This window comes from Hylaeus anthracinus, unplaced genomic scaffold (genome assembly GCF_026225885.1).
Source record: "Hylaeus anthracinus isolate JK02 unplaced genomic scaffold, UHH_iyHylAnth1.0_haploid 0, whole genome shotgun sequence".
In the NCBI taxonomy this organism is placed as follows: Eukaryota; Metazoa; Arthropoda; class Insecta; order Hymenoptera; family Colletidae; genus Hylaeus; species Hylaeus anthracinus.
Window position 1 is genome coordinate 18,389,336 of NW_026533254.1, and position 22,741 is coordinate 18,412,076.

Here is a 22,741-nt window from a genome sequence, read left to right on the forward strand (position 1 = left end):
TTACGAACGAAACCTCCGTCGGAAATTCATTAAGCATAACAACGACGATAAAAATCATCGTGAGAAAATCACCGTAGCATTTAGGAAGCTCGTAAAAAGATGTTTATTTATCCGTAGCTACGACGGGCGTCGTTTATAGGATTCGTCCACACCGTTCGAAGCTTACTGTAATTACGCCACGATTCGAATCTATCCAGTCGTTACTTAATACTTTATTAATGCATAGAAAAGGAATGCGCGATACTTGCTCTCTTTCTCGACGCTTTATCCTTATTGGCGACGATGCAACACGCGCATACCGCGCGTATCGTATTAGTCGAAGAAAGTGGCTGGAGAATTCCGAACGAAAGCTTCTTATTAACGGACACGGATCGTGGGTATCGCGTGATTAGAATTACGCGTGATAAGTGTTCAGCGTGGATATTGAAAAACGATTAAATCCAGCTTTACATCGAAAAGAATTTTCACAGCTGTCGCGCGATGAATCTTCTCTTTCGCGACCATCAGAGGTAAAAAAAAAAACCGAAATGGGTGTATTCTCGACGACAGATCGAGCATAGAAGAACGCGCGATACGATCCAGCGACTGGGAGATAACATGTTTCTCGTGGAATACGATCAAATATTTAGTTCCGCTTCGTTTTACCGACGATTCAGATCACGCATCCTCTTTCAAAACATGGAGGAAGACTAGATTCATTTTTCCATTTACGATAGAAACTATCCGTGCAATTACGCGGCCGCTCCAATGTCATCTGCTCGATACGCAAAATACTAGGCCACTCGTCAACCTTCGTTTAGCAGTTATATCCGCTTATCGCCGTTTGCATCGCGTATAAGAACAAATCGACACACGAGTATCATTTTGCGGCCAATTGACGATGTGTTTGGAACAAGAGAAAAACATATCGAAAGAGGTCGGTGCGTATCGTCCACCGTTTCAAGCTTGGCGTCGCGCGATCGTTGGTATCGATGATTCTACCTTCGATCTTTCGCAACTTTCGAGGAGAACTCCTCCCTCCGGATGCGCGCATCTCCAACGTGTACACAGATAATATGAGAGAGCTCGTTAAGAAAATTGTCAAAGCATCGCACTCGTTAATTTCAGTCGAAATTAGCTTTTGCAACACGCGCGAAAGAACGTCCCGTCAGCCTGTATTTCCGTTTAACCTCTGATTATTTCGTAAATTACTTTTAACGTACCATGAAAGATTACTTCAAGCCAATGATTTTAGGATTACGAAAGAAGAGATTCTTCGGTGGCGAGTGCATCGAAATGATGCTACAGATCAGTTTCTTTAAACCGTGCAAAATAACGAACCTTTTTCATTATTTTGTTTAATACAGAGTGAAAGCCGCGAGGAGACGATCACAACGACGACATCCGTGGTCACTTCGTCGAGCGCGAAGGGTGGAACCAAGACAAAGAAGAAGAAGATCGAGGGCGTTGCTGGTAACGATGCCTCGCCAAATCTCACTCCGCGAACAAAGAAAACCAAAAAGAGCAAGAAAAGCGAACTCGAGAAGGAGAACATCTCCGTGGTAAGTGTACGAGAACAAAGTCGCGTTCGTTAATTTTCTACAGGGTGGGTTCGCGTCGCTCGCGACGGGGACACGGGACTCTCGCGTTGTTCCTGCGAGCAAAGGAGATACAGAGAAAAAATGAAAGAAAGAAAAAGAGAGAACGGAAAAGCGTCGCCAGGGAACATCGAGGGCCAGAGACGATCGAATCGAGATCGAGAATCCTGCAACGAGACAAGAGATGCAGCGTGGGTATAAATACGGTGTGCATGAACCGTTATGTCGTTTTAATTATCACTCGAAGCATCCACCACCGGTGGTTCCGGTAGGAACGACCGTCGCACGACGTAAACCGGAAGTTCGTCTTTAATCCTTGTTTGCATGCCGCGTCGATTCCTGCCGATAGTTTCTACTAGCTTTTCACTTTAATTGATGCTCCGACACAGAGATGAACGGGATTTCTAACGACTTTTACGCGGTCCCGAGAGCAGTTTACCATAATCGTTACTCCCGCGTCGTTTGAAACTCGGGGAATCGACCGTGCGTTCGAAAAAAGAAATCAGGACTTTTGTTCCGGCCAAAGAAGAAGAATCGTCGGCACTTTTGGGCATTCCAGCGCGTCTGGGAATTTTTCTTGTCGACAGCATTGTCACGAACAGCTACTTCCTACCAGTTTTCTAGGTAATACAACCTCCTCGATGTTCGTCCGCGAGAATGTCTCCTCCCGATGGAAAATTCTCGTTTTCGTCGAAAAACTTTGACTCGTTGCGAATGAGAACACGGCGATGCCTGGAATAATGTTCGATCCAAGTTTCTCGGACTCGAGAAACTCGAAAGTCGAACATCTCCAAGATCGAGGTGTAAAGTTTCTCGCTGTTTTTCGTTACAAGTTCGCGAAAAGGCAAAGATACGGGGGTGCCGCGCGACGGGATGCCTAAAAGGAAAACGCAACAATTTTCAAATATTCACTTTCTCTCTTCCAAGACCTTCTCGTTACTTTTAACAACTGTTGAATGTGTCGTGATCGGTTGCATGTACAGTTTGCGCGTGTTTCTCTGTTTTGCTAGAACTGTAACTTACGAGAGCCAAGCATGCACACCGGTTCCCGGCAAATGCATCTGGAAACGCTCGATTTTTCGAACGAGGACGATCTGTCGAACGTGAACGTCAAATCTCTGGTAAGTTCGAGCTTTGAGAGGAGCGAATCGGGCTTGAAACGAGGATGGTCGAGGCAGAAGGAAGTTCTCGACGCAAACGAATTTCCACGCGCGATGCGCAAAGTGGCTGCAATTTCGTTCGAACGGCACTACGCGCTCGCGACGGAGTAAATTGTCCGTGATCGAATTCGATTCGCGTCGTTCTTCGTTAGCCAGAGCGCGGTTTCTCCGCGTGGAACCACCGCGCCGCGCCGCGCCGCGAGCGACTCGCATGTCCCGTTCGCGATCGCTCGACCAAAGAAATTCGAATCGCGTGCGAGGAATTCGTTTGTATTTTCTTTTCTTACGTTACTGGTATAATTGCCGGGGCGAGAAAGCACGGTTCCGATCAAAACAGTCGCAATTTTGTCGACTATTCAACGAAATCGAACTTACGAGGGTACCTCGATTCCTTACCTACCTACGAACTTTCATAGCGATCGCATTCGACGATTTACAAACCATCCCTTCTTCTATTTTGTTCGTGTGTCACAGTAACAAATGTAGTAAATATTGATCGTACTACAAGATCAGTTTGTTTATTAACAGCATTACGAGTGCCGAGAGAGGCTAACCACAAATTGCCTCTCCGTAAGGGCACCTATGTTAAATCCCAAACAGTTCGTAATCGTCTTGCACGTAGTATCGATGTATTTATACGCCAAGTGTCCCATTACAAGGATCAAGGTTACAAAGGAGATGTTGGAAATTTTCACAGACATTCGCAATAAATTCGTATATAGATAAAAGTGGGTCACCGCGTATAAATCATACGTTTAGCACCAAGTTGGTCGAAACGAGCATTTTTATTAATCGCTTAACGCTCTAACTCGCATACTACGATTTCGAGTTAACCCAAATTATGTCGAGCATTTGAAAGTACGAGCGATACAAGAACTATCGGAAACACGGAAATAAAACCTCTTTGAAAAAGTGAAATTATGTATCGTTTCGACCAAACGTATGGATTAATCCAAATAAGCAACGCTAATCGCAGACGTTGACCAGGTTCGATCGAAGAACCCAAGTAGATTTGCGACATCACCGTACATCCCATTCGCATGTGATTAGCTTTGTGCGTTGTATTTTGTGCATGCAGACACAGACTTATGTATCGGAAGCGAGTCGCCACGAGCAGGATCGATCGATGAAGGAAAAAATCGCAACCGGAGTATCGATCAAGCAGTTGGTAAGTAACGCAAAAAGAATCAAATTCATCGCTTCGATTCGACGTATATTTTTTTTAAATTGGATTATGTACAACCTATACGTGCTTGTATCCCGTGGTACGATACGACGTAAACGTTTTCGTTAACTCGATCATTTTCTTTTCGAGAGACGCTTGTTCGCGCGGCTGGCGAGAAAAACTGCTTCGATGGGTGTCGATACACTTTTGTCAGTTGTATTTTGTTGTCACTAACAGTGTCGTAGCTTTGGCGACATCTCGAGCATGAGCGACGGCGATCAGACAACGTACGGGAAAACCAATCGCACGATGGAAACCGAGGAGGTTTGTATATCACGTCATCTCGTTCATTTCGCACTCTCCGGTTTCTCGATCGTTACCTTCGAGCAAAGAAATTTACGGAATCGATTGGTATCGCCTATCGTTTGGATGTTTCGTTCGCTCTGTCCAACTCTCTGTGTACGTACCGGGGACGTGCAGAGTCAATCGAATCTCCCGACGAACGGTGTTGCTGATACGAAAAGATGATTCAGAATTCGTGGAAACCAATCACCACGCTTATCCGATGAAATCTGTGCATTCCATTTTCATTATATCGAAAGCGACTCGTTTCGATTTAAACAGTCCAAACAGTGGAACGATTGAATCGTTCCAATTCATTCGGGACAGCGGGATCCGAAGCATGTTGCCCAGCATCCGATGTGCCTTGTACGACAAGAACGACAGTCCTATTAACAGTTATTATTATTATTGCATGAGCTCTACTCGGAGCTTCCGTTATTCGCTTCGCGTTGTATTAGCGACAAGGATTAACCGGATGAGAGACAAATAATATATCCTAATTATCGTAACAGCATACTAATCGCGCGACGAGTACGAGCTTTGTGGTTTCGTGTAGAATCGCCTAGGTCGTATCTTTGGAATCTTTGTTCGTGTTTTCGACGGTTCCTTCGAGTTAGCGAAAATTTCAGAAAAGGGAAAGATATATCGGCAGAATGAAAATTTCACAAAGCTCGCCACTCCGCGAAACTGTCTGCAACTTGCCGCTAATCTGAGTTCCCGTTAACGCTCCCGACGATCGTAGAAAGCAAGGTCGCTGGGTGATCTGCGAGTATGCGAGAGGGGTTACTCCAAGTTCACCAAAGACGCACTCGTCTTCGCCGGGGTGTCGGTCAAGGCCCTCGTAAGTACCTTTCGTGAACCTTTTGGATAACATCGGAGACGGTTAGGATAACCTCCTATTTATATTATTGCATTGTAACGTACAACTCGACAACTTGGAAAAGATAATAATCGAAATATTAAACGTTAAATCGCGAACGGCTTGTTTCAAACGGTGTCGAATGGCACGCGATAGGAACGCGACTACGTCTGGTCGCCCGGTCTCATTCCCACCGCTCTTGGACTACACCCTCGAGCATCTTTTCTAATCGTAAGTTATCCAGTCCGAACGCTGGTTGCACGTTCCCGGACAAAAATTCAAGGAACAAACGAAATCAACCGATTTTCGAATAACTGTGCCCAGCCAGACAATTCGGTAACGAACGATCGATCGAAGGGAATCCCGAGCGTGCACGTGAGCGATCCGCTTGGGTACGCTCTTTCGAGAGCTACGTTTTACTCTCGAGTCGGTCGCGTCGCGGCGTCGCGGCGTCACGCCACGAATGCTGTCTCTCCATTTAAGGGAGGGCCGGCTTTGATAATAACCTACTGCTCATTTGCCCCACTTTATAGCCGGTGATGACCAAGAATCGAGGCCTTGCGAGTTTTTTCGCTACGTATCCGTCGTTTATCAGTTATCCGGTTACTGATTTCGCGACATGTGACATAATTTCTCGACATTGTCGCTCAACGATCGCGATTCCGGGCGAACGGGCCGAGCAGAGATATCTCGACTCCGATTCACTCTTTGCTTCGGAGACTGTAATTTTGATCGAGCTAACGCCGAATCTACCTTTTACACGGTATTCGAAATTTTTTATCGACAAGAATATAAAAATTCTCTTCTTGAAAATTCGTTTTACATCGATTCAGCGTCAAATGTGTTCGAATTACAAGCGAAGAAATCTTGAACTAAAACGATGCCAAAAGAAATGGCGATTCGAGCGAAAAGCTCAGACGCGAGAAACAATTCCAGCTGTCTCCGAATGTTTTCCTCTCTCGTTCTTCTCCTTCGTCCTCTTTTCTTCTCTTTGGCGATGCAGCGGATGGCGAGATTCGTATCGGATTATTGACAACTGCCAACGTTTACGGTATCTCGATCTTTTTATTAACGATTCTTTCGTCGTCTTGAAATTCCGTTGCCTGTCGCGACCTATTTGGCAAAAGATTCGAGACAGACGTCGAAACTTGGAAAAATATCCGGTCGCTTATCTTTTCCACGTTACTCGAAATTTCCAAGTAAATAAGAATTGTTGCCAGCTTCGCGTGGAATGGCCGACGGTACCACCGGAATCGTTAGAAAATAACCCATTAACCGTTAAGTTTGTACGTTGTTCCAAGCTCGAACGAAACCCAGACTTTTACGTCCGGACCAAGTAATTTTCTGCTCGAACGCTTGCTAGAAATTCGTGAAAGAGAAACGGCGACGAACCGAAGAAAATTTCGCAATACGCCATCCGCTGCATCCTCCAACTGGAGATTGAAGGTGCAATGCTTCGGAATATATTTATCCGCGACACTAACCCGCAGCCAGTGCTGTTTCTTTCTTTTTTGTTCGGTGTGCCCTCCCTGGCCGTGCATGAAACCTTAACCGAAAATTACGAAATCGACCTCCTCGGGACAGAGGGCTTCCTACTGTAGTTTGGCAAACTTAACGAACGAGGGTAAGGACACGGATCGGCCGAGGTTCGAGGTAAGCCCCGGATGAGATAACCACGATACGGTCGATTCCTACGGAGCTTTTTATCTCTGCTCAGTTTTCTTCTCTCACTTTATCGCCTTTGCCTTGCTTCCTTTGCGTCTATTTCTTTCCAAAGACCGCTCGATAACGCACGATATCGTTAGTTTTTGTCTTTGTACCGACGACACGTATACGCGGAGCATGTTGACATTTTTCTTCTCGATTCGTGTTGGATTTCCGCTACCTTACGAGCGACCGACCTTTCGTTTGGATACCTCTCGATTTCGGACTACTATCCTTTCCTTTATTTCTCCTCTTTCGAGAAATCTCTGAAAAATGCACCCAATTCTCGCACGAGGTATCCTTATATTTCACCGAGCCGCGTTCGGACGGTCGACGTCTATTCAATTTCCCGCGTACCGTACAATTTGAACCAAGAACAAGTACGGTGTCAAACTCGTTCATTTTCAATGCAAAAGGACACGCTTTTACGCTCACGCTGAACGAGCTTGAGGCTAGATCGAAACAACGCGAATCCTTCGTGTTTTCTCCCTCCGACTATGAACCCGACCGAATTTTCTTGAGCGCTTTTCGCTTGACGCCTCTATCGTTTGTGTTTACAGAAATCGAGCTTCAATAAATTCGACGCTCTGAGCAAGAAGACGGTGCTGCATGTGCGCTCGATCGACGCGGGTAAAGTTCAACAGCAGCTGAACGCCGTAAGCACTCCTCGAGATACTTAAAGATCTACGTACTTAACCCTTCAGCCACGGAGAGCGTGTAAATAGCCTCTTTGTTCGGAGCTCTTGGCGCGGAATTGATCGTCCATGGGTTGGTTTGCCCGTTCTCGTAACAAACATGGGAAGAGAGGAGCAGCTTTTCCGACGAAAGCATCGCGTCGACGTGGCTGAAGGAGAGTAGCCCTCGGTGAACGCGCTACCGTACGAGATTACTTTCTTTCGAATGACTCTTGTTCGGTGTTAAATAAAATTTGGTTTGATTCGATGATGAAACGAGTGGTATCGAAAGGAAAGAAACAGCTACAGGAAGAATAATTGAATTTGACAGCAGGTGGGTCAGAATGGCGACACGAATCCGAACTGCCGCAGTTGCGGCAAGGTCGTCTTCCAAATGGAACAGACAAAGGCCGAGGGTCTGGTCTGGCACAAGAATTGCTTCCGGTGCGTCCAGTGTAGCAAACAGCTTAACGTCGACAATTACGAGAGCCACGAGAGCACGCTTTATTGTAAGCCACACTTCAAGGAGCTCTTCCAACCGAAACCGGTTGAAGAGTCCGACCAGCCTGGTAAGTCGATCACACGGTTCGCGACTACGCTCTCGCGGTCTACGTAGGCGGAACTCGCCTTAAAATAGCCAACCTCTTGGTCTAATCTGCGAATCTTTCTGGTCGCTTTGATATCCGCCGCCCAGGACTCGCGATTCGAAACGCGGATTCGCGATTTCACCGAAACGCGTTCGCTTTTTCTTCTTCTCCGCATTGAATCAGCCGCGCTTAACAGAACTTTAACAGATTTCGTTCGAGATCGACCGGCGCGAGAAGGCTCGCGAACGCGTCTTAATCCTTCGGGTAGTTGGCGAATGAATCATTCTACGCGAGATACGGAAAATCCTCTGTCTGTCCTCCCCTCCAAATATATATTACACGCGTATCAGCAGAGGAATCGTTAATGGGACAACGAGATGTCTTGTAAAATTCGTAGCGCGACCTCGAAAGCCGGAGCTGATCATTAGGGAGAACGAGCCGAAAGAGCTGCCGCCTGACGTGGTCAGAGGTAAAGACTGACACAAGTTTGAGGAATGTGGTGAAAAAGTCGTTTGAGAATGACGTCTAATCCTTGCCTAACAGTTTGCAGAGTGCATCTTTAACGCTATCGACCATTGGAGTTCCTAACGACGCGACGCCGATTTTAGATTTTATCTTTACGTACTCATTTTTTTTTTTTATTTTCGACATTTTTCGTTGTTCGTTTGATTTGTTTTTTCGATCAACCGTACAAACGTTGTAACATCGTAGTAATTTCAGAAAATCATAGCTATGCATGGTTTGCCATATATTAATACACGCGTGTGGGACAATTTCGCGTCCGCAGTTTACCCGTTTCTATAGTGGAATTGTCTTTAAGTTTCAACCGACTGTCGCATTCGAAAGATAGATGATTCTATGCTTCTGGTCTCTCGAACGAGCAGGTAAACTGCCGTAGCGTGAGACTGGAAGCTCGCGCCTGGCACGATTCGCGGTAATAGAGCAACCTCGAGTGGCCAAAGTTTTCTGCATCGGGCATCGATCGTTTTACGTGTTACCATCCAAGCTAGACACATCGCGTTCTCCGTCCTTCGATAAAATCCAGCGGACGTAAAATCGTCTAAATTCAAACGTTCCAATTCCGAACGACTAACTTTCATGGTTCAAATTACGACAATTGCATCGACGCTTGGTCAGTTTCTTGATCGTAAGATCGACGTAAACAAAATAACCGGGAGAACTCGGTGTCCCAATCGTCGCGATATCCGATGAAAACATTCTCCGATGTTTGTTGCAGCCTCCGACAAACCGGACCTGGGCCTCGAAGAACTATCGAGCCTGAACGTCAAGTCCCGGTTCCAAGTATTCGAAAAGGCTGGCACGGAGGCGAACGAGATCGAAAGGTCACCGTCGCAGATCGCGGTGAAGAGATCACCGAGTATCCTCAGCAAACTCGCTAAGTAAGTAATCGCGTTTCGACGATTTCGCGTCGTCCGTTCTCGCCTCATTCTCTCCTCGTTGTTCGGGACCAGGTCCGACGCGGGTCAAGGAGATGGTTCTTAGCCGTGACGAAAATTCGTTTACCGGATTCGAACGCACCGAGAGATCTTTTTTATTTTTTCGAAGCGTGAATTTATCGCTATTCGCGGTACGCTCGATCCCATCGGTAAATGTAACATCGCAACAATACGTGTTTCTTCTACCGTACATTGCATTCCAACCTGAACAGCAAGGCAAACGAAGCGCATTAAAGGCAGGAGATGGCGAAGTAACGCGATCAAATGCTGCCGACAAAAGTTGCCGTGTCACTCGAAAATGTGCAAGGCAAGGCTCGCTAATATATAATAGAACAGTAGAGTGAAAAATGAATTCACCAACGCTAGAATCGTTCTCGCGATCGCACGAGACGCGCCGACATGGCATTCGGTTCGTCAGCAATTTTCTTTCGCGGTGTTCCTATCGTAACGCGAGAAAACTGGCGACGCGATGTCTGTATACCAACTGCCAAGTTATCAGAATCCGTTCGAATGTTTACGACTACTTTGAACCTCTTTTTGTCCAGATTCCAGGCCAAAGGCATGGATATCGGAGTGGCGGACGAATCGCTGAATGGAATCCCTTACGAGGAGTCGAGCGAGAGCGAGGAAGAAGAAGAGGCCGAGGAGTCGGAGGGTGAGGCCAGAGAAACATTTAATTCAAATCGAAATCCATCGCTGTTGATGTTTTGAGGATTCTCCTGTTCCCTTTTGTCTTCCTTTTATTCCGTTTGAAGCTGGAGTCTACTTCCTCGAGAGAACTAGTTCTTTTTGCAATCTTCTACCTCCTACTCGATGGAATCAGAGTACTGAAGAAAACATTTATCATTAACAAAAGATATATATATATATATATATATATATATATATATATATATATATATATATGGAGAGAGAGAGAGTGAGAGCGTAAACTAAGAATTCGAATTTCATTAATTTTTTTTTCTTTTTTTTTTATTTCATTCGATAGAATAAAACGACGATAAATAAAGACATTTAACGTATTTGAATGAAACGTGTACAGGTTGTGAAATTTACCTTACCTTAACCCTCCACTGCATGGCGTTGTTAAAGTTCAACGTTGCGCAAATTGCTAGGAAACGGTGAGAAGAAGTATTATTTCGTACCTGTAACACGATATTGCTAGCGTATAAAACATCTACCAATGATACATCTACAACTTAGAGTTAATTTTCATTGATCGATCCAGCGAAAAGCTTCTCGTAGAAAATTTCTCGAATTCTAACCGTACCCATTTCGCGTTACGTGCATTACAGAAATGGAGAGTGAAATCGTGAAGGCGAAACGCACTACTCGCGAGCGTCCGATAAGCTTCACCAAAATGGACGACATAAAGAACCGTTGGGAGTCTACCAGTCAGCAAGGCAGACGCGAAGTGCAACGAGAAGCCAGGAAAGAAGAGATCGCCGGGATTCGATCGCGGCTGTTCATGGTAACTTTACGTTCCTTCTCGAGCTCGTTGAACCGTCACCGTTCGACTAGACCGAAACGTCACGGCGGCACGGCGCGGCGGCACAGAACTCGATAACATACTCCGCGTTTACCAGAAGAAACGATCACCGGTTCCGGTTAATTCGAGGAACGACTAAATCGCTCGCGAAGTAGTCCGGGGTAATGACATCGTGCCCATTAGACGCAGACGCGGAAAAAGTTCGAGAGAAGAAAATGTGGCGCACGCATTCTCTCGAGAACGCGCGTAACGTCGGGTAACGCGTGCACGATGAAACGATTTGTGGAACGACTCGTGGATTCGTGCCTGCAAATAATTTTCTTTTCGATGCGAAGTAACATTTTTGGCATCGACATCTATACGTGAACCTATAGATGTTTTCGCTTACCGGAGATCGATTTCTGTCACAGGGCAAGCAGGGTAAAATGAAGGAGATGTACCAACAGGCGGTGGCCGGAAGCGAGCGCGTGACAAAGATCAACGCGGCCGAAGAGATCCAGCACTCCTCCACCCACGCTCGTTCTATCAAAGAGCGATTCGAAAGGGGCGAGCCCATTGCCGCCTCCGATGACGAGACGGACGGTAAACCGAAACCGGAGAAGGCTGACGAGGAAGTAATAGCGGCAGGTGCGTTCGTCGGTTGTGTTATTTAATGTAGAATCAACTACAATTGAACTCGAGGCGCGATTATTCGTCAATCGCGAAATATGTTACATTGTACAAGAATTATTTCTCGAGAATCGATTAATAGGTATAATCGATCGATTGTGTGGTAGGAATTAGCAGAAAATCTAGGTCGCTGTTTCTGGAACTGGATGCTTCGGCAGCGAAAACCGGACGACCCGTAACACCTGTAAACGCGAAGACGCCTGCGGAAACGCCACGTCGCGCGAGAGACGTAAGTTTCACCTTTTTTTTTCAATGTAGCCGTTAAGGAACGAGTCGCAGACTTTTTCTAGCCGGTTATAAAGTTCGATTTTCGATTCTGCGTTTGTCGACGGGGGTCGCGTTTCGAAGAATCGAGTCGTTAATCGTTTGAAACCTGTACGAACAAGGCATTTATGGGACGCCAAGTCTCGGAGGATGTGGTGCGCAGCTCGGACACAGCCGAAGAGGTTCACGTCGAGACCTCGGACATTTCGAACAAATTTAAATTCTTCGAGTCCTACCAGGAACCACAAAAAGAGCGGAAGAAGTTTCGTATTACTCCTCCGCGCGACGGACAAGTAAAGGTTTGACTGTTTTTCGAGTGCAAAGCGTTCTCGAGTGCGTTCTAACAATTTAACAACGCCGATCGGTTGACAACAACATCTTTGTTGGCTCTGCTAACGTCAAGATCATCGTACTTTTTTTCTTGTCGATATCCGAGTAATCGTCTAACTCGTTTTATCGGTTTCGCGCCAAGATTCCATACATCGACTGGTAACTTGGCCGTACGATAGCATCTTTCGACGTACTTTCATTTTCTATCGGTCGTCGTCATTTTTTACGTTTGTTTGTTGCATGGATTGATATTTAACGATAACAAAGCTTAGCTGGCGTGGACTTGGAGAGTATGTTTACTGTCAACATATTCACTTCGAATGTTCTACAAAGAGAACACTTTTTATTTAAGTTTCATTGCATGGTTCGCTACGTGACCCACATCAAATTGATTCGACGAATCATCCGACAAAGTACCTCCCTCGAGTTTCGTCAGCGCTATTATAAGCTTCGTACCATTCGCCGGAATCAAGAAGATTAAACCGACCCAGACCTATTATCACCAAACTTCCCAGCAATTTCTATCGGTGGGGACCGATGCAAAACTTGCGTACTCAAAGTACCTTTCTTATCCGAAAATGTATCAAAATCGAAATTTCGTCGACACATTTTAAAATAAAAGAGATACGTGTTTATAGCGAATACGTAACGATTATCGACGGAAGAGACAACGTGATTAATCCCAATTGATAATCGATTCATCGGGAAGAGAAAGATCGGTGTGCCCGTGGGAGCTCGCGAAAGCTCGACGATTCGAGCCGCGAGTCGCGAGTCGCGCAGAGTCACTCGATTCCGCAGACTGTCCTTGAACCCCCTCGACTGGTCAGCAGCCATACTTTTACCGTTAGTATTCCTACATCCTTCCATTCGTGAAGAGAGCAGGCCGGTCGACGCGGCGCGGCGCGACCGAGCACACCATCGTGGATCGTGGCCCTCCCAGTAACTCACGAAGGGGAACAGTAAGAGCTGTGCGTCCTCTTCGTGTGAACGGCATAGCAACCGCCGACACGCTGCCAGTTTGGATTTTGCCGGGGCAACGGAACAAAAGGCTCCCACGCGAAGGCTCCGTGTATTTTCGTTTGCATTTCGGCTTCTCTTTCTGTTTTCCGCTCAATTTTTATGCTGTGCAGTATCCCGCGATCCAAGGCCAACAAAGTTCAAAAAAGTGAGTAAACGAGTCGATTTATGATAGAGTATCGAAACAGACGGGGACACCGTCCACGGGATGAACTCGGGATTCTCGTATTTCGTAATCGTTTGATTTGTTTCCCGTTACGATATAAAACACGAGATATCGATCGTTCAAGGTTTCCTCGCTCCGAATCTCTCAGACTCGTGTTTCGAGTACGGTCTTTGTTTTTGTCATAGAATTTTTTTGGAGCAGCGTTCTCACGATCTAAAGGCACGTCGAATAGCGTTTAGAAAATAAATAATACGTAATGCGAAAGTTTTTATTGAAAGTAGTTGATATACATTTGCGACCGTATCTTGCTTCTGAACGCGCGTCAACGAGACAGCGATCGATTACTCTTCAAACGGAGACGTCGGCGTCGGCGTCGCGTCGAGTTTGAAGCTGCATACCTCGTCAAGTTTTGCAACTACGTTACAGTTCGTTTACGGTCGACTTGTCAGGCTTTGGTTATTAATTCGACGAAATATCGGAAAAGTGTATATATACGTATAATCAGCTCAACTGAATTGCCAGCTTTCTCGAATTCACCTTTCCAGAGTAACGGAGTACGCCACCGTCGCGGATATACTTGACGTACGCGTACGCATACGCGTATACGCTTTCCTTTCGATGAAAGTCATCGATCGACCGCTACGAGAAAGACTTTCTTTTTTTGAAAAAGAGAGAAACGGTAGCATACCGTTTCTATTGTACTCTTTATATCGAGTATGCGAAAACGAAACGAGAAGCCGAATAAATCTTATCGAGCGGATTGGCGTTGCCTCTCTGTCTAAATAAAAAGTGGCGAAACATCGTTAATAATGATTCGCGCTGGCAACTCAAACTAATTAGCTTTCTCTTGGCGCGAATCTATAAATCTCTGATCGTTTCAAAGCGAAACGAAACGCGTGGGTTCCCATTTTCTCGAGCTGTTTAAGGCGGCAACGTTATCGGAACGGATTCTCGTAGGTGACGTTTTCGACGAAAACACGCCAAGTGTCGCAGGTACTATCGTAAAACGCATTCCAGAAATCGTGCGCGACGCGGGAACGAGACGGACGGTTGCTCGTCGTCATCGGGTCCTCGGCTTGCCCGTCGCGGTCGTTCAGGTAAAAATCCACCTGAGAGACGATGGACGTGCGTTAACACCGCTCGAAAGCTGACTCAGCCGAGCAACGATTCTTGGAAAGGAACACCTTTATTCTTCTGATTTCCTGCCTCTCCTGATGTTTTCACTGCCCGCTTAGATTTGCCTCCGTAACAACCAACTCTTCCCAATAATCGCGTTGGGTAACAATTCGTGACTCGTAACCGTGCGAAAGCTTGTCGACTTTTAACCTTTTCGTTGTTTCCGAAGGTGACGATGCTCTGGAACTTGGATACATCATACACCTAACCGATGTATGCGACTAATATACCGATCGTTTCGGCAGATGGAATCCCCTGAACGTGAAATCTATCGCGACCCAGACGTGGTCAGAGCCGACGACAGAGTGGACGAAGTAGTGCACACGGACACCGCCAGAAAGATGCTCTCGATCTTTAGGCAAATGGAGGAGAACGCGACCAAGAAGGAGTTGCCAAACGGTCCTAAACCTTTGAAACGCTTCACGCCACCGCCGGAAGACAAATTCGCGAAACCAACGGCGTCGGACTCTGAGGAAGAGGAAGAAGAGGAAGGGGACGAGTCCGAAGGCGAGGACAGCAACGAGGAAAGGGATCCCAACTACGTGCGAGCTTCGGATAAGGTTCGTTTACGTCGATTGCCGTGCGACTTCCATTGTTCTCGAGAGATGGTAGCATCTATTAACATCGCGACAAGGGGTACGGTGTCTCGAGATTCTCGAACCGCGAATATGAGCAAATATTAGCTCGCAAGTCTTTCGATGATCGTAGGAATGAAAAATTAACGAGACGTATGTTTCAGGTGGAGGATGAGTTCCTGAAACAAGCGCAAAACGCTGCGCGTGCGAAGACCCTGTGCGCGAAATTTGAGCGCTGGGAGGAGACGGACGGAAAAACGATGGCGAGTAACCAAAACATTGCAGAGATGGAAATCGCTCAGAATACCGGCGACCAGCTCAGCATAGAGTCCGCGAGTAGTCTCAGAGCTCGTTTCGAGTCCCTCGGCTCGCAACCGACCGAGTCGCACCGCACACCGAAAGTGAAGGTCAATCGATTTGTGGTGAGTACTTTTTCATAGAGCCTTGGTCCATTTTCAATCACCTTCCATCGAATTACTCGACTCCTACAGTTTCGATGTGTTCTCCAATTTACAATTAGTTCGACCAGCACTGCTCATGTCAATTTTACAGTTGTTCTTTTTTTTTTTCCCGCATTCTTCGTAGTATTTTGTTGCGAAGCGTGGCTCATTTTTTGCATGGTGTGTTATGAAATCCATGTTTTCCTCTTCGCTTTTCAATTTGTAAATGTCGTTTTTTTCTTATAAGTGTGCGTAAAGCGTGCGTGAGTGTGTTCTTTTTTAAAAGCACGATTTATCTAAGCGTTAACCAATGACAACGGTCCGTTTTCTAACGATCGATATTATTTCTATTTGTATGCACGTAAATTTATGAGTTTAGACCGCGTCTCGGTCTGCACGCTCGAAGAATCGTTGGAATTCTCAGCTCGCTTCCCCCCAAACGAAGGAAAACACGGTGAAAACCTCCGAATCGTTAACTTTCAACAACGAAACGAGTCTTTGAACGTGCAGGCCACAAATTTCAGTTTTATTTACCTTGGTAATTCTGTACAAACTAAATCGAACCATCGGCAAACTATTCGAAAGAGGATACACCGACTGGACCTCGCCTCTACGACAAGAAACGTAGACCGAACGAGTGATAATTCCGCCTGCGTATAGTAACCGCACTTACTTGAATTATACACAGCATGACTAGTTAGCGTGATCATTCCTGGGACCTGTGTTACGATTGCCTCGCATTTTTGTCTTGAAATTGACGCCTGCAAAATGTTGGCCGGCTTTCCTTCGACTCGCGACAACGATCCAGTGATCATATTCTCTGTTGAACGCGAACAGTAAAGGACAAGGGATGTCGAGCTGCCGAGGTCCGAGGATGCGGAATATAAGGGCCAATGCAAAGGAAGCGAAAAGTCAGACGAACGACGCACGCAACGAGGATACGAATTCGGTTGGAATCTTGCGCTTCGGAGGAACAACGGTCGATGTTCATTGTTGTCCGAATCGTCGTGCGATTTTTACTAGTTTTGTCCCCTCTTTTTGAAAAATCTTTTCCGACAAGCGTTCTTTTATCGAATCTAGCATAGATCGTATATCGCATTTCATCGCGAACGACGCAACAAACGAGACGGTATACGTCGAGCGCTCCTCTTCTTATAACTCTGTAGATTTAATAGATACGTTAAGCAGGTATAGCGATGGAATTGAAACTCTCCGTGTAACAATAAGGTTCTGTCCGTGTTCTGTGGTCGCACGAATGCACGGTCTCGCGGTCTAATAGAAATCGGTGCCTAAATTTTACTCGGAGCACTCGATGTATTTCCCGCTCGCTTCGCATCACTCGAATGTGTCGACGCGCGAAAGTTGGCCGCAAAATGCGATTTTTCGAATCAGTCTTTTTACACGTGAACATTTACAATACTTTTCGATACGTATACAGAGAACGTTTGTAAGACGAGATTCTGGCGGACGATGCTTTCAGCGACACGGACAGACGAAACGACAGCGATAAGACGTTGGTTATTTCGATCGAGTGTGCCAAACTAAATCTCCACCGTCGAATGCATTAGTTCTTCGCAGCAAGCAAGAATTTGTATCATCGCGACTCGAACCCAAAGTAATCAACGATCATGCATAGGTGCCAAATTCGTCCAATAGGTAACAAATTCTCCGGTATCTACTCGCGTCGCTACGAACATCGTCTCTAGGCAAACATTTTTATTTTTGCGAGTACAAAGCGAACATCGCAGAGGGAGAAAAGTTTGTTAATATGAACGCGACCAAGCTTTTCGGGCACGTTACAGAGTTTCGAGTGTTTGTACCGTTTGTTAGACGTAGGACGCGTAAGGGCGGTAGAAGAGCCAGGGAACGAGAAGAATAGGAAAGAATCGGTCACCGAAACGAAAGAAACAAGACTTTTCTACTCTTCGCATACGTAGAATTCGACGATCCTTTTCACCGGTGCGATCTACAAACTCCCAATACACGCACGTCTTTTCTACCAAAGAGAATATTTATATTACGAAGAAACACGCCAACTATTAGTACGATCGGTAAGCAGAACGATCGAACGTATTCGAAGCGTACGTGTGGCGCTACCGTTGCTAGCTAAAGAGAACGGTCTTGGAACGATTGTCGGTGGTAGGCTGCTCGAAATACCGATCTCTCTTTTCTACGCGCGGAGTCGAGGAGCGTTCCATACGATATTCCTCGGGACACATTCACGTTAGATTTCATCGGTACATTCCAACCAGAACCGGTGAAAATGCTTCATGAAATCGAGACTTGCGAGTACGCGAGGGGGTCCAAAGAATCCAGTGTCAGTTTTCGAGCTCCTTGTCGTACGATCCAGCCAGTGAATTGAACAATTCGGAAAAACGATCGTTCCTTCTGTGTACTACGGAGAAAAAACCTGCCTCGAATCTATGAGACGAGTACATACCGAATAATAAGCTTTTTATAATTTTTGTATAATGTTCGATGGATGGACGATACGAGGGAGCCTCGCTATAGTTCGTAGAGTTTAGGGTCTTCAGCGGTGGTATCGCCACCCCATAGCGAGGACTGGTATTAAATTTCTTCGCTATTGCCAACGCGAACGCACACGATACGCATACATAAACGTAATACATACGTGTATGTATGTGTATGTATGTGTATGTGTGTGAATCTCTGTGTATGTGTGTGTGTGGCGCGCGCGCGCGCGTGTGTGTGAGAGAGAGAGAGAGAGTATATATACACATATACATATATACATCATTGATATAGAAAAACAACACGTATATCGATCCCCTGAACCATTTACGCGAGAACATCCCCTGAAATTGGTTTCGATCGTTGGTTGGAAGCTGCTTAAAATTCGTCCACGAGCGCCAAGAGAATTGCATCGAAGAAGCGAGAATAGAAAACGATTCAAGGTAGAATTTCAGGGTTTATCGAGTCGATCGATAGCTCGAAAAGGTGCAAGATTAAGAGGCATTACTGATTTTTTTTTTTCTTTTTTTTTTCTATAAAAATCTTAAGTACTATATAGAGAAAACGAGATCAAAAAGTATAGAAGATTGTATACGTATATTCTCTACACGATTTCATCTAACTTGTTCATTTCTATTTTATTAATAAAAATCGATAAAGAGCTTCTCCTTAATCGATGGAATTCAGTGCAATAATTTTAACGAAACATTGTTATCGACACGATGTGAACGTAACGCGATTGTTTGTTGTTAATTGCCAAGAAGAGTATTTATATATCTGCGAGCAGTTAATTTGTAAGACCGATCGCTTAGATTCGCGGCCTACTCGAGCCGAGATGATTTTACCGTAGACTTTCGTTTGCGTCTTGGGTTGTATAATTCTTAGCGACTTATGATAATCTTGTTCTTTACCTTTTACCTTTCACGTGTAACGATTTATTACGATCGTATTACAAACGATAAATAAAAGGGCACATCCTGACGAAAAAGAAAAATAAGGCGAATGTGAATTACACGTTACGTTTAGAAAGAACATCGAACTATCATCGACGTCGCGTCGCGTCACCTTCATGTAGTCATTTGTTCCTTATCAGCCCCTTGCGTTTCACCCTGCAACTTTCTGTTTACCATTTATTTTGATTTCTTCCAAATTCGAAAACAACGAAACAGGAGATTCAGGCGAGCTGCACGGACGTGTGCGAGAGCTGCGAAAAGAAAGTGTATCCTCTCGAAAAGGTCGAGACGAATAACAAAATCTTTCACAAACAGTGCTTCCGGTGTCTACAATGCAATTGCGTGCTGAGGTAACATTGTTAGCAAGATAGTCTCCTTAAAAGATGAGCATATAAAAACGATTACTTTTTTCTTCCTTCGAACAGGATGGACACGTTCACCTTAAATAATGGTAAACTCTATTGCATCCCACACTTCAAGCAGCTATTCATCACGAGGGGCAACTACGACGAAGGTTTCGGCGTGGACCCGCACAAGAACAAGTGGGCAACGGGCACGAGCAACTCTACGAGTCAATCACCGATCGCAGTCACGAACGGCGACCTCTGATTCTGCGCGAGTCCGCGTCGCGATTAGGAGAAGAGGAAACGCGCGTCGAGCCGGCATGTAAATTCACGAGCGAGAATGGAATTCGGCCGGGAATCCGAGAAATCCACGAAAAATTACTTCTAGTTCTCCAAAGACGACCGCTCCCGGGGCCTCGTTGCGAATCGATCGATCGGGCAAAATTGCGAAGCGTTCTAGCACCATCTCTATTATAACGGATCGCATCGACATCGATAACCGTCGAGAAAATCTCGCGACCTAAAGGACTTCGTTTCAAGTCCTACTCCTTACTGTCCTGTCATTTTAAGTATTTTATTTCTAACCTCTAGACCCTATTGCCAATGCCCTATTATAAATTTTGCTTAAATATTTGTTATAATTATTATTATTATTTTTTACTTGTATAACTCTTGGTATTATTTTATTATATGTGTTGTATAATACAGAATTTCAATGCGCTTTATAAATCCCACGTGTGCCACAATTATTGATCCCTATTTTTCAATAGGAACGTTCGCATTCCCCTTGAACCGGCTCTAATCATCTTCAAGGTATATGTACTCATTATTTTTACTTAAAATCATTTATTCGATAACATTTATTTCAGGCACAAACTTTTCGTTACCATGCGTAACTTTTGTAACTACCTCGTCGTATACCCAAAGATGGCGAAACAATCGCGCCTAAGCTTCCCTGACAGTCTACGTGTACTCGTGCACGATATCTTTCGCTCTTTCGTCTTACTTATCCTTATCGGTTTACTTGGCTTTGTTATCGAGCACAATCACAAAACGCGGCTAGGAAATTTACTCGAGTTACGTTATCGAGAACTGTCGCGATAGTTGGTTCGTAATTCATCAAGTACTTGATCGCGTCCTTCTTCTTCGTTCTTAGTGACAAATCGCTAGTGACTTTTTTCCATTTACACCGCGCCGGGAAATTGGCAACGCTTTCGCGAGTTTGCGATTAGTTATCCATATACTCGTCGACGAATAAACGGTACGTACTCGCCTGAAATTGTACGAAGAATTGTTTATGTGTACAAGTTGTATCCTCGAATACATAGTTATAGTATACTTTTCCACTCAACCAGCCAACATTCTAGATGGAAATCTGCATCGACTGCCTGGAATCGGCGAGAAACGCGATCGAGGGTGGTGCATCGAGGCTCGAAGTTTGCGCTGCTCTGTCAGAGGGTGGTTTGACCCCCACTCCGGGTTTCCTGAAAAAGATTAAAAACTTGTCGCCCGTACCCGTCTACGCGATGCTTCGATTACGCGCCGGTGACTTCGTGTACGCTAAAGAGGAGATGGACGTGATGCTACAAGATCTGAAAATCCTCAAGGATCATGGCGCGGATGGTTTCGCGTTTGGCGCGTTGACGTCGAACAGCGAAATCAACGTCGAATACTGTAAAGACGTTCTTTCAGCCGCTAACCCTTTGCCGGTTACCTTCCACCGAGCATTCGACGAAGTCGATAATCCTCTGAAATCTTTGGAGACCTTGATAGAACTCGGTTTCGAAAGAATTCTAACTTCCGGTCAAAGGGACACGGCCGAAGAAGGCCTGGAGTTGATTGGGAGCCTGGTCCGAGAAGCTCGCAGAAGAATCGTTGTCATGCCAGGTTCTGGAATCACCAAGGACAATATTCTGAAGGTGAAGACTGTGTCCGGAGCGAAGGAATTTCACGCGTCTGCCAAGAAAAAGACGATGGTTTCCGGTGGAACGAATAAGGTTAAAATCGGTTCCAGTAAGACGACTTGTATTATGGTGACGGACAGCGCACTAGTCCGAGAAATGGTTCAAATTGTATCGAACTGATCTAGACGCCACGCACGCGCTTATGTTTGAACCGGGAGATGATCGCCTTGAAGTCGCGAACCTGTTTCTCAGCTACCAGCTTTACGATGTTAATTATTTAACACCTCCGATGTTTTTGCGATACGACAATTTTAAATCCGTACGCTAGTATTTTTCAATATTTCAAGAATAAAGAGTCTTAATTATAACACGAAATCTACGACGACTTTCCTACACATACAATATTATTAATAGATGATATTATTAATAGGAGATTGCACGCTACATAAACTGTTATACGACAGTGCGCCGTTATCGACGCTCCAAAGCCTGCGGATCTCCGGTAATTCAGCCTTAAGAGGGTTAACATATTTTGATACCGTTCGAACGAAAGGTTTGCGCAAGATACGATTTGCTGATTCGAATATCCGCCGTATTATCATAAATATACACGGAATGCAAATTCATCCTTGTGGGGTATGCCAATGAATCCAGTAGATACCATTATCGTTCGCGTTCAAATTACAATGGCTTCATGGTACGTGTACGTAGATGGAATCTGCGTTACGTGCTAGAAATTATGCGTGAGAGAAGATTGCCTATTCCGTACCGTCGCGTCGCGAAGAATAGAGAACAATCACTCGATGATTCAGAACCGGTGAAATTATCCCGTAACTGTGTTCGCGTTACGCAGAGCTGTCTCGAAGTCGTGTCGTCGAGAACTCCTTCCCGGCAAATATGTAGTTTGTCCCGTTTGGTCCGCTGGACCGGAAGTGGTCGGTCGCCCGAGACTGCGTAGCGCTCGCAGATCGCTGCTCAACTTTGCAACTTTGAATTGCAAATGCTTGCGCAATCTCCGTGCACAACGGAGTCTCGGTCGCGGAAGATGACAGCACTACAGGCCGCGCGTACTTTCGATTTGCGACATGATCGCGCGTCACGAGGAAAAGTGCGGGCACGCGTGCGACGCGACCTGCTCGAATCGAAAGCTTAAACTCGTGTCGTATCGATTTATAGAATAAATCTGTAGTTTTGTACGGATAGACTCGTACGATTACGATAAGTGGCAAATTTTAAAATATATGAAAAGCGAGTCGATCGAAATCAACGGATTGTAATCGTGTTTCAAAGAAAAGTAACGTTCGAGAAGCTAAAGCTTTAACGTTAACGATAGGTGACAAGTAACAACCATCCCAACGTTGGGGACTCGGTGATGGTCGATCGGAGAACCACTGGCTTAGAATGCGTCGATGCGTGG

General features: G+C 45.5%; 2 protein-coding genes across 23 annotated transcripts in view; both read left to right on the top strand.

Annotated features, from left to right (window-relative positions):
* The window catches only part of LOC128892244 (LIM domain and actin-binding protein 1), a 39,030-nt gene extending 18,881 nt beyond the window's left edge, over window positions 1-20,149 (top strand). For 2 of the 20 annotated variants that reach the window (XM_054160139.1, XM_054152918.1), the window contains 19 exons: window positions 1,347-1,541; window positions 2,588-2,698; window positions 3,816-3,905; window positions 4,140-4,226; window positions 4,987-5,085; window positions 6,688-6,756; window positions 7,368-7,463; window positions 7,813-8,050; window positions 8,466-8,537; window positions 9,306-9,468; window positions 10,071-10,180; window positions 10,821-10,996; window positions 11,425-11,641; window positions 11,791-11,912; window positions 12,070-12,246; window positions 14,882-15,196; window positions 15,376-15,633; window positions 19,293-19,426; window positions 19,502-20,149. In XM_054160139.1, the coding sequence (XP_054016114.1) occupies window positions 1,347-1,541; window positions 2,588-2,698; window positions 3,816-3,905; window positions 4,140-4,226; window positions 4,987-5,085; window positions 6,688-6,756; window positions 7,368-7,463; window positions 7,813-8,050; window positions 8,466-8,537; window positions 9,306-9,468; window positions 10,071-10,180; window positions 10,821-10,996; window positions 11,425-11,641; window positions 11,791-11,912; window positions 12,070-12,246; window positions 14,882-15,196; window positions 15,376-15,633; window positions 19,293-19,426; window positions 19,502-19,685 (2,913 nt within the window). In that variant the 3' untranslated portion in view covers window positions 19,686-20,149. Of the gene's footprint in view, window positions 1-1,346; window positions 1,542-2,587; window positions 2,699-3,815; window positions 3,906-4,139; window positions 4,227-4,986; window positions 5,086-6,687; window positions 6,757-7,367; window positions 7,464-7,812; window positions 8,051-8,465; window positions 8,538-9,305; window positions 9,469-10,070; window positions 10,181-10,820; window positions 10,997-11,424; window positions 11,642-11,790; window positions 11,913-12,069; window positions 12,247-14,881; window positions 15,197-15,375; window positions 15,634-16,488; window positions 19,121-19,292; window positions 19,427-19,501 lie in introns of those variants that run through there. The other 18 variants (XM_054153670.1, XM_054159392.1, XM_054155276.1 and 15 more) reach the window with 18 other exon arrangements.
* A 143-nt stretch (window positions 20,150-20,292) lies between these two features.
* On the top strand, window positions 20,293-21,693 carry LOC128887753 (copper homeostasis protein cutC homolog). Of its 3 annotated transcripts, none has more exons than XM_054144128.1 (2): window positions 20,293-20,719; window positions 20,755-21,693. In XM_054144128.1, the coding sequence occupies exon 2, from the start codon at window positions 20,788-20,790 to the stop codon at window positions 21,502-21,504; it is 717 nt and encodes a 238-aa protein (XP_054000103.1). In that variant the 5' UTR covers window positions 20,293-20,719; window positions 20,755-20,787; the 3' UTR covers window positions 21,505-21,693. The 3 variants fall into 3 exon arrangements, with proteins under 3 accessions (XP_054000103.1, XP_054000190.1, XP_054000012.1); XM_054144215.1 differs by having other exon boundaries at window positions 20,293-20,681; window positions 20,776-21,693; XM_054144037.1 differs by having other exon boundaries at window positions 20,293-20,681; window positions 20,788-21,693.
* Window positions 21,694-22,741: the final 1,048 nt, after the last annotated feature.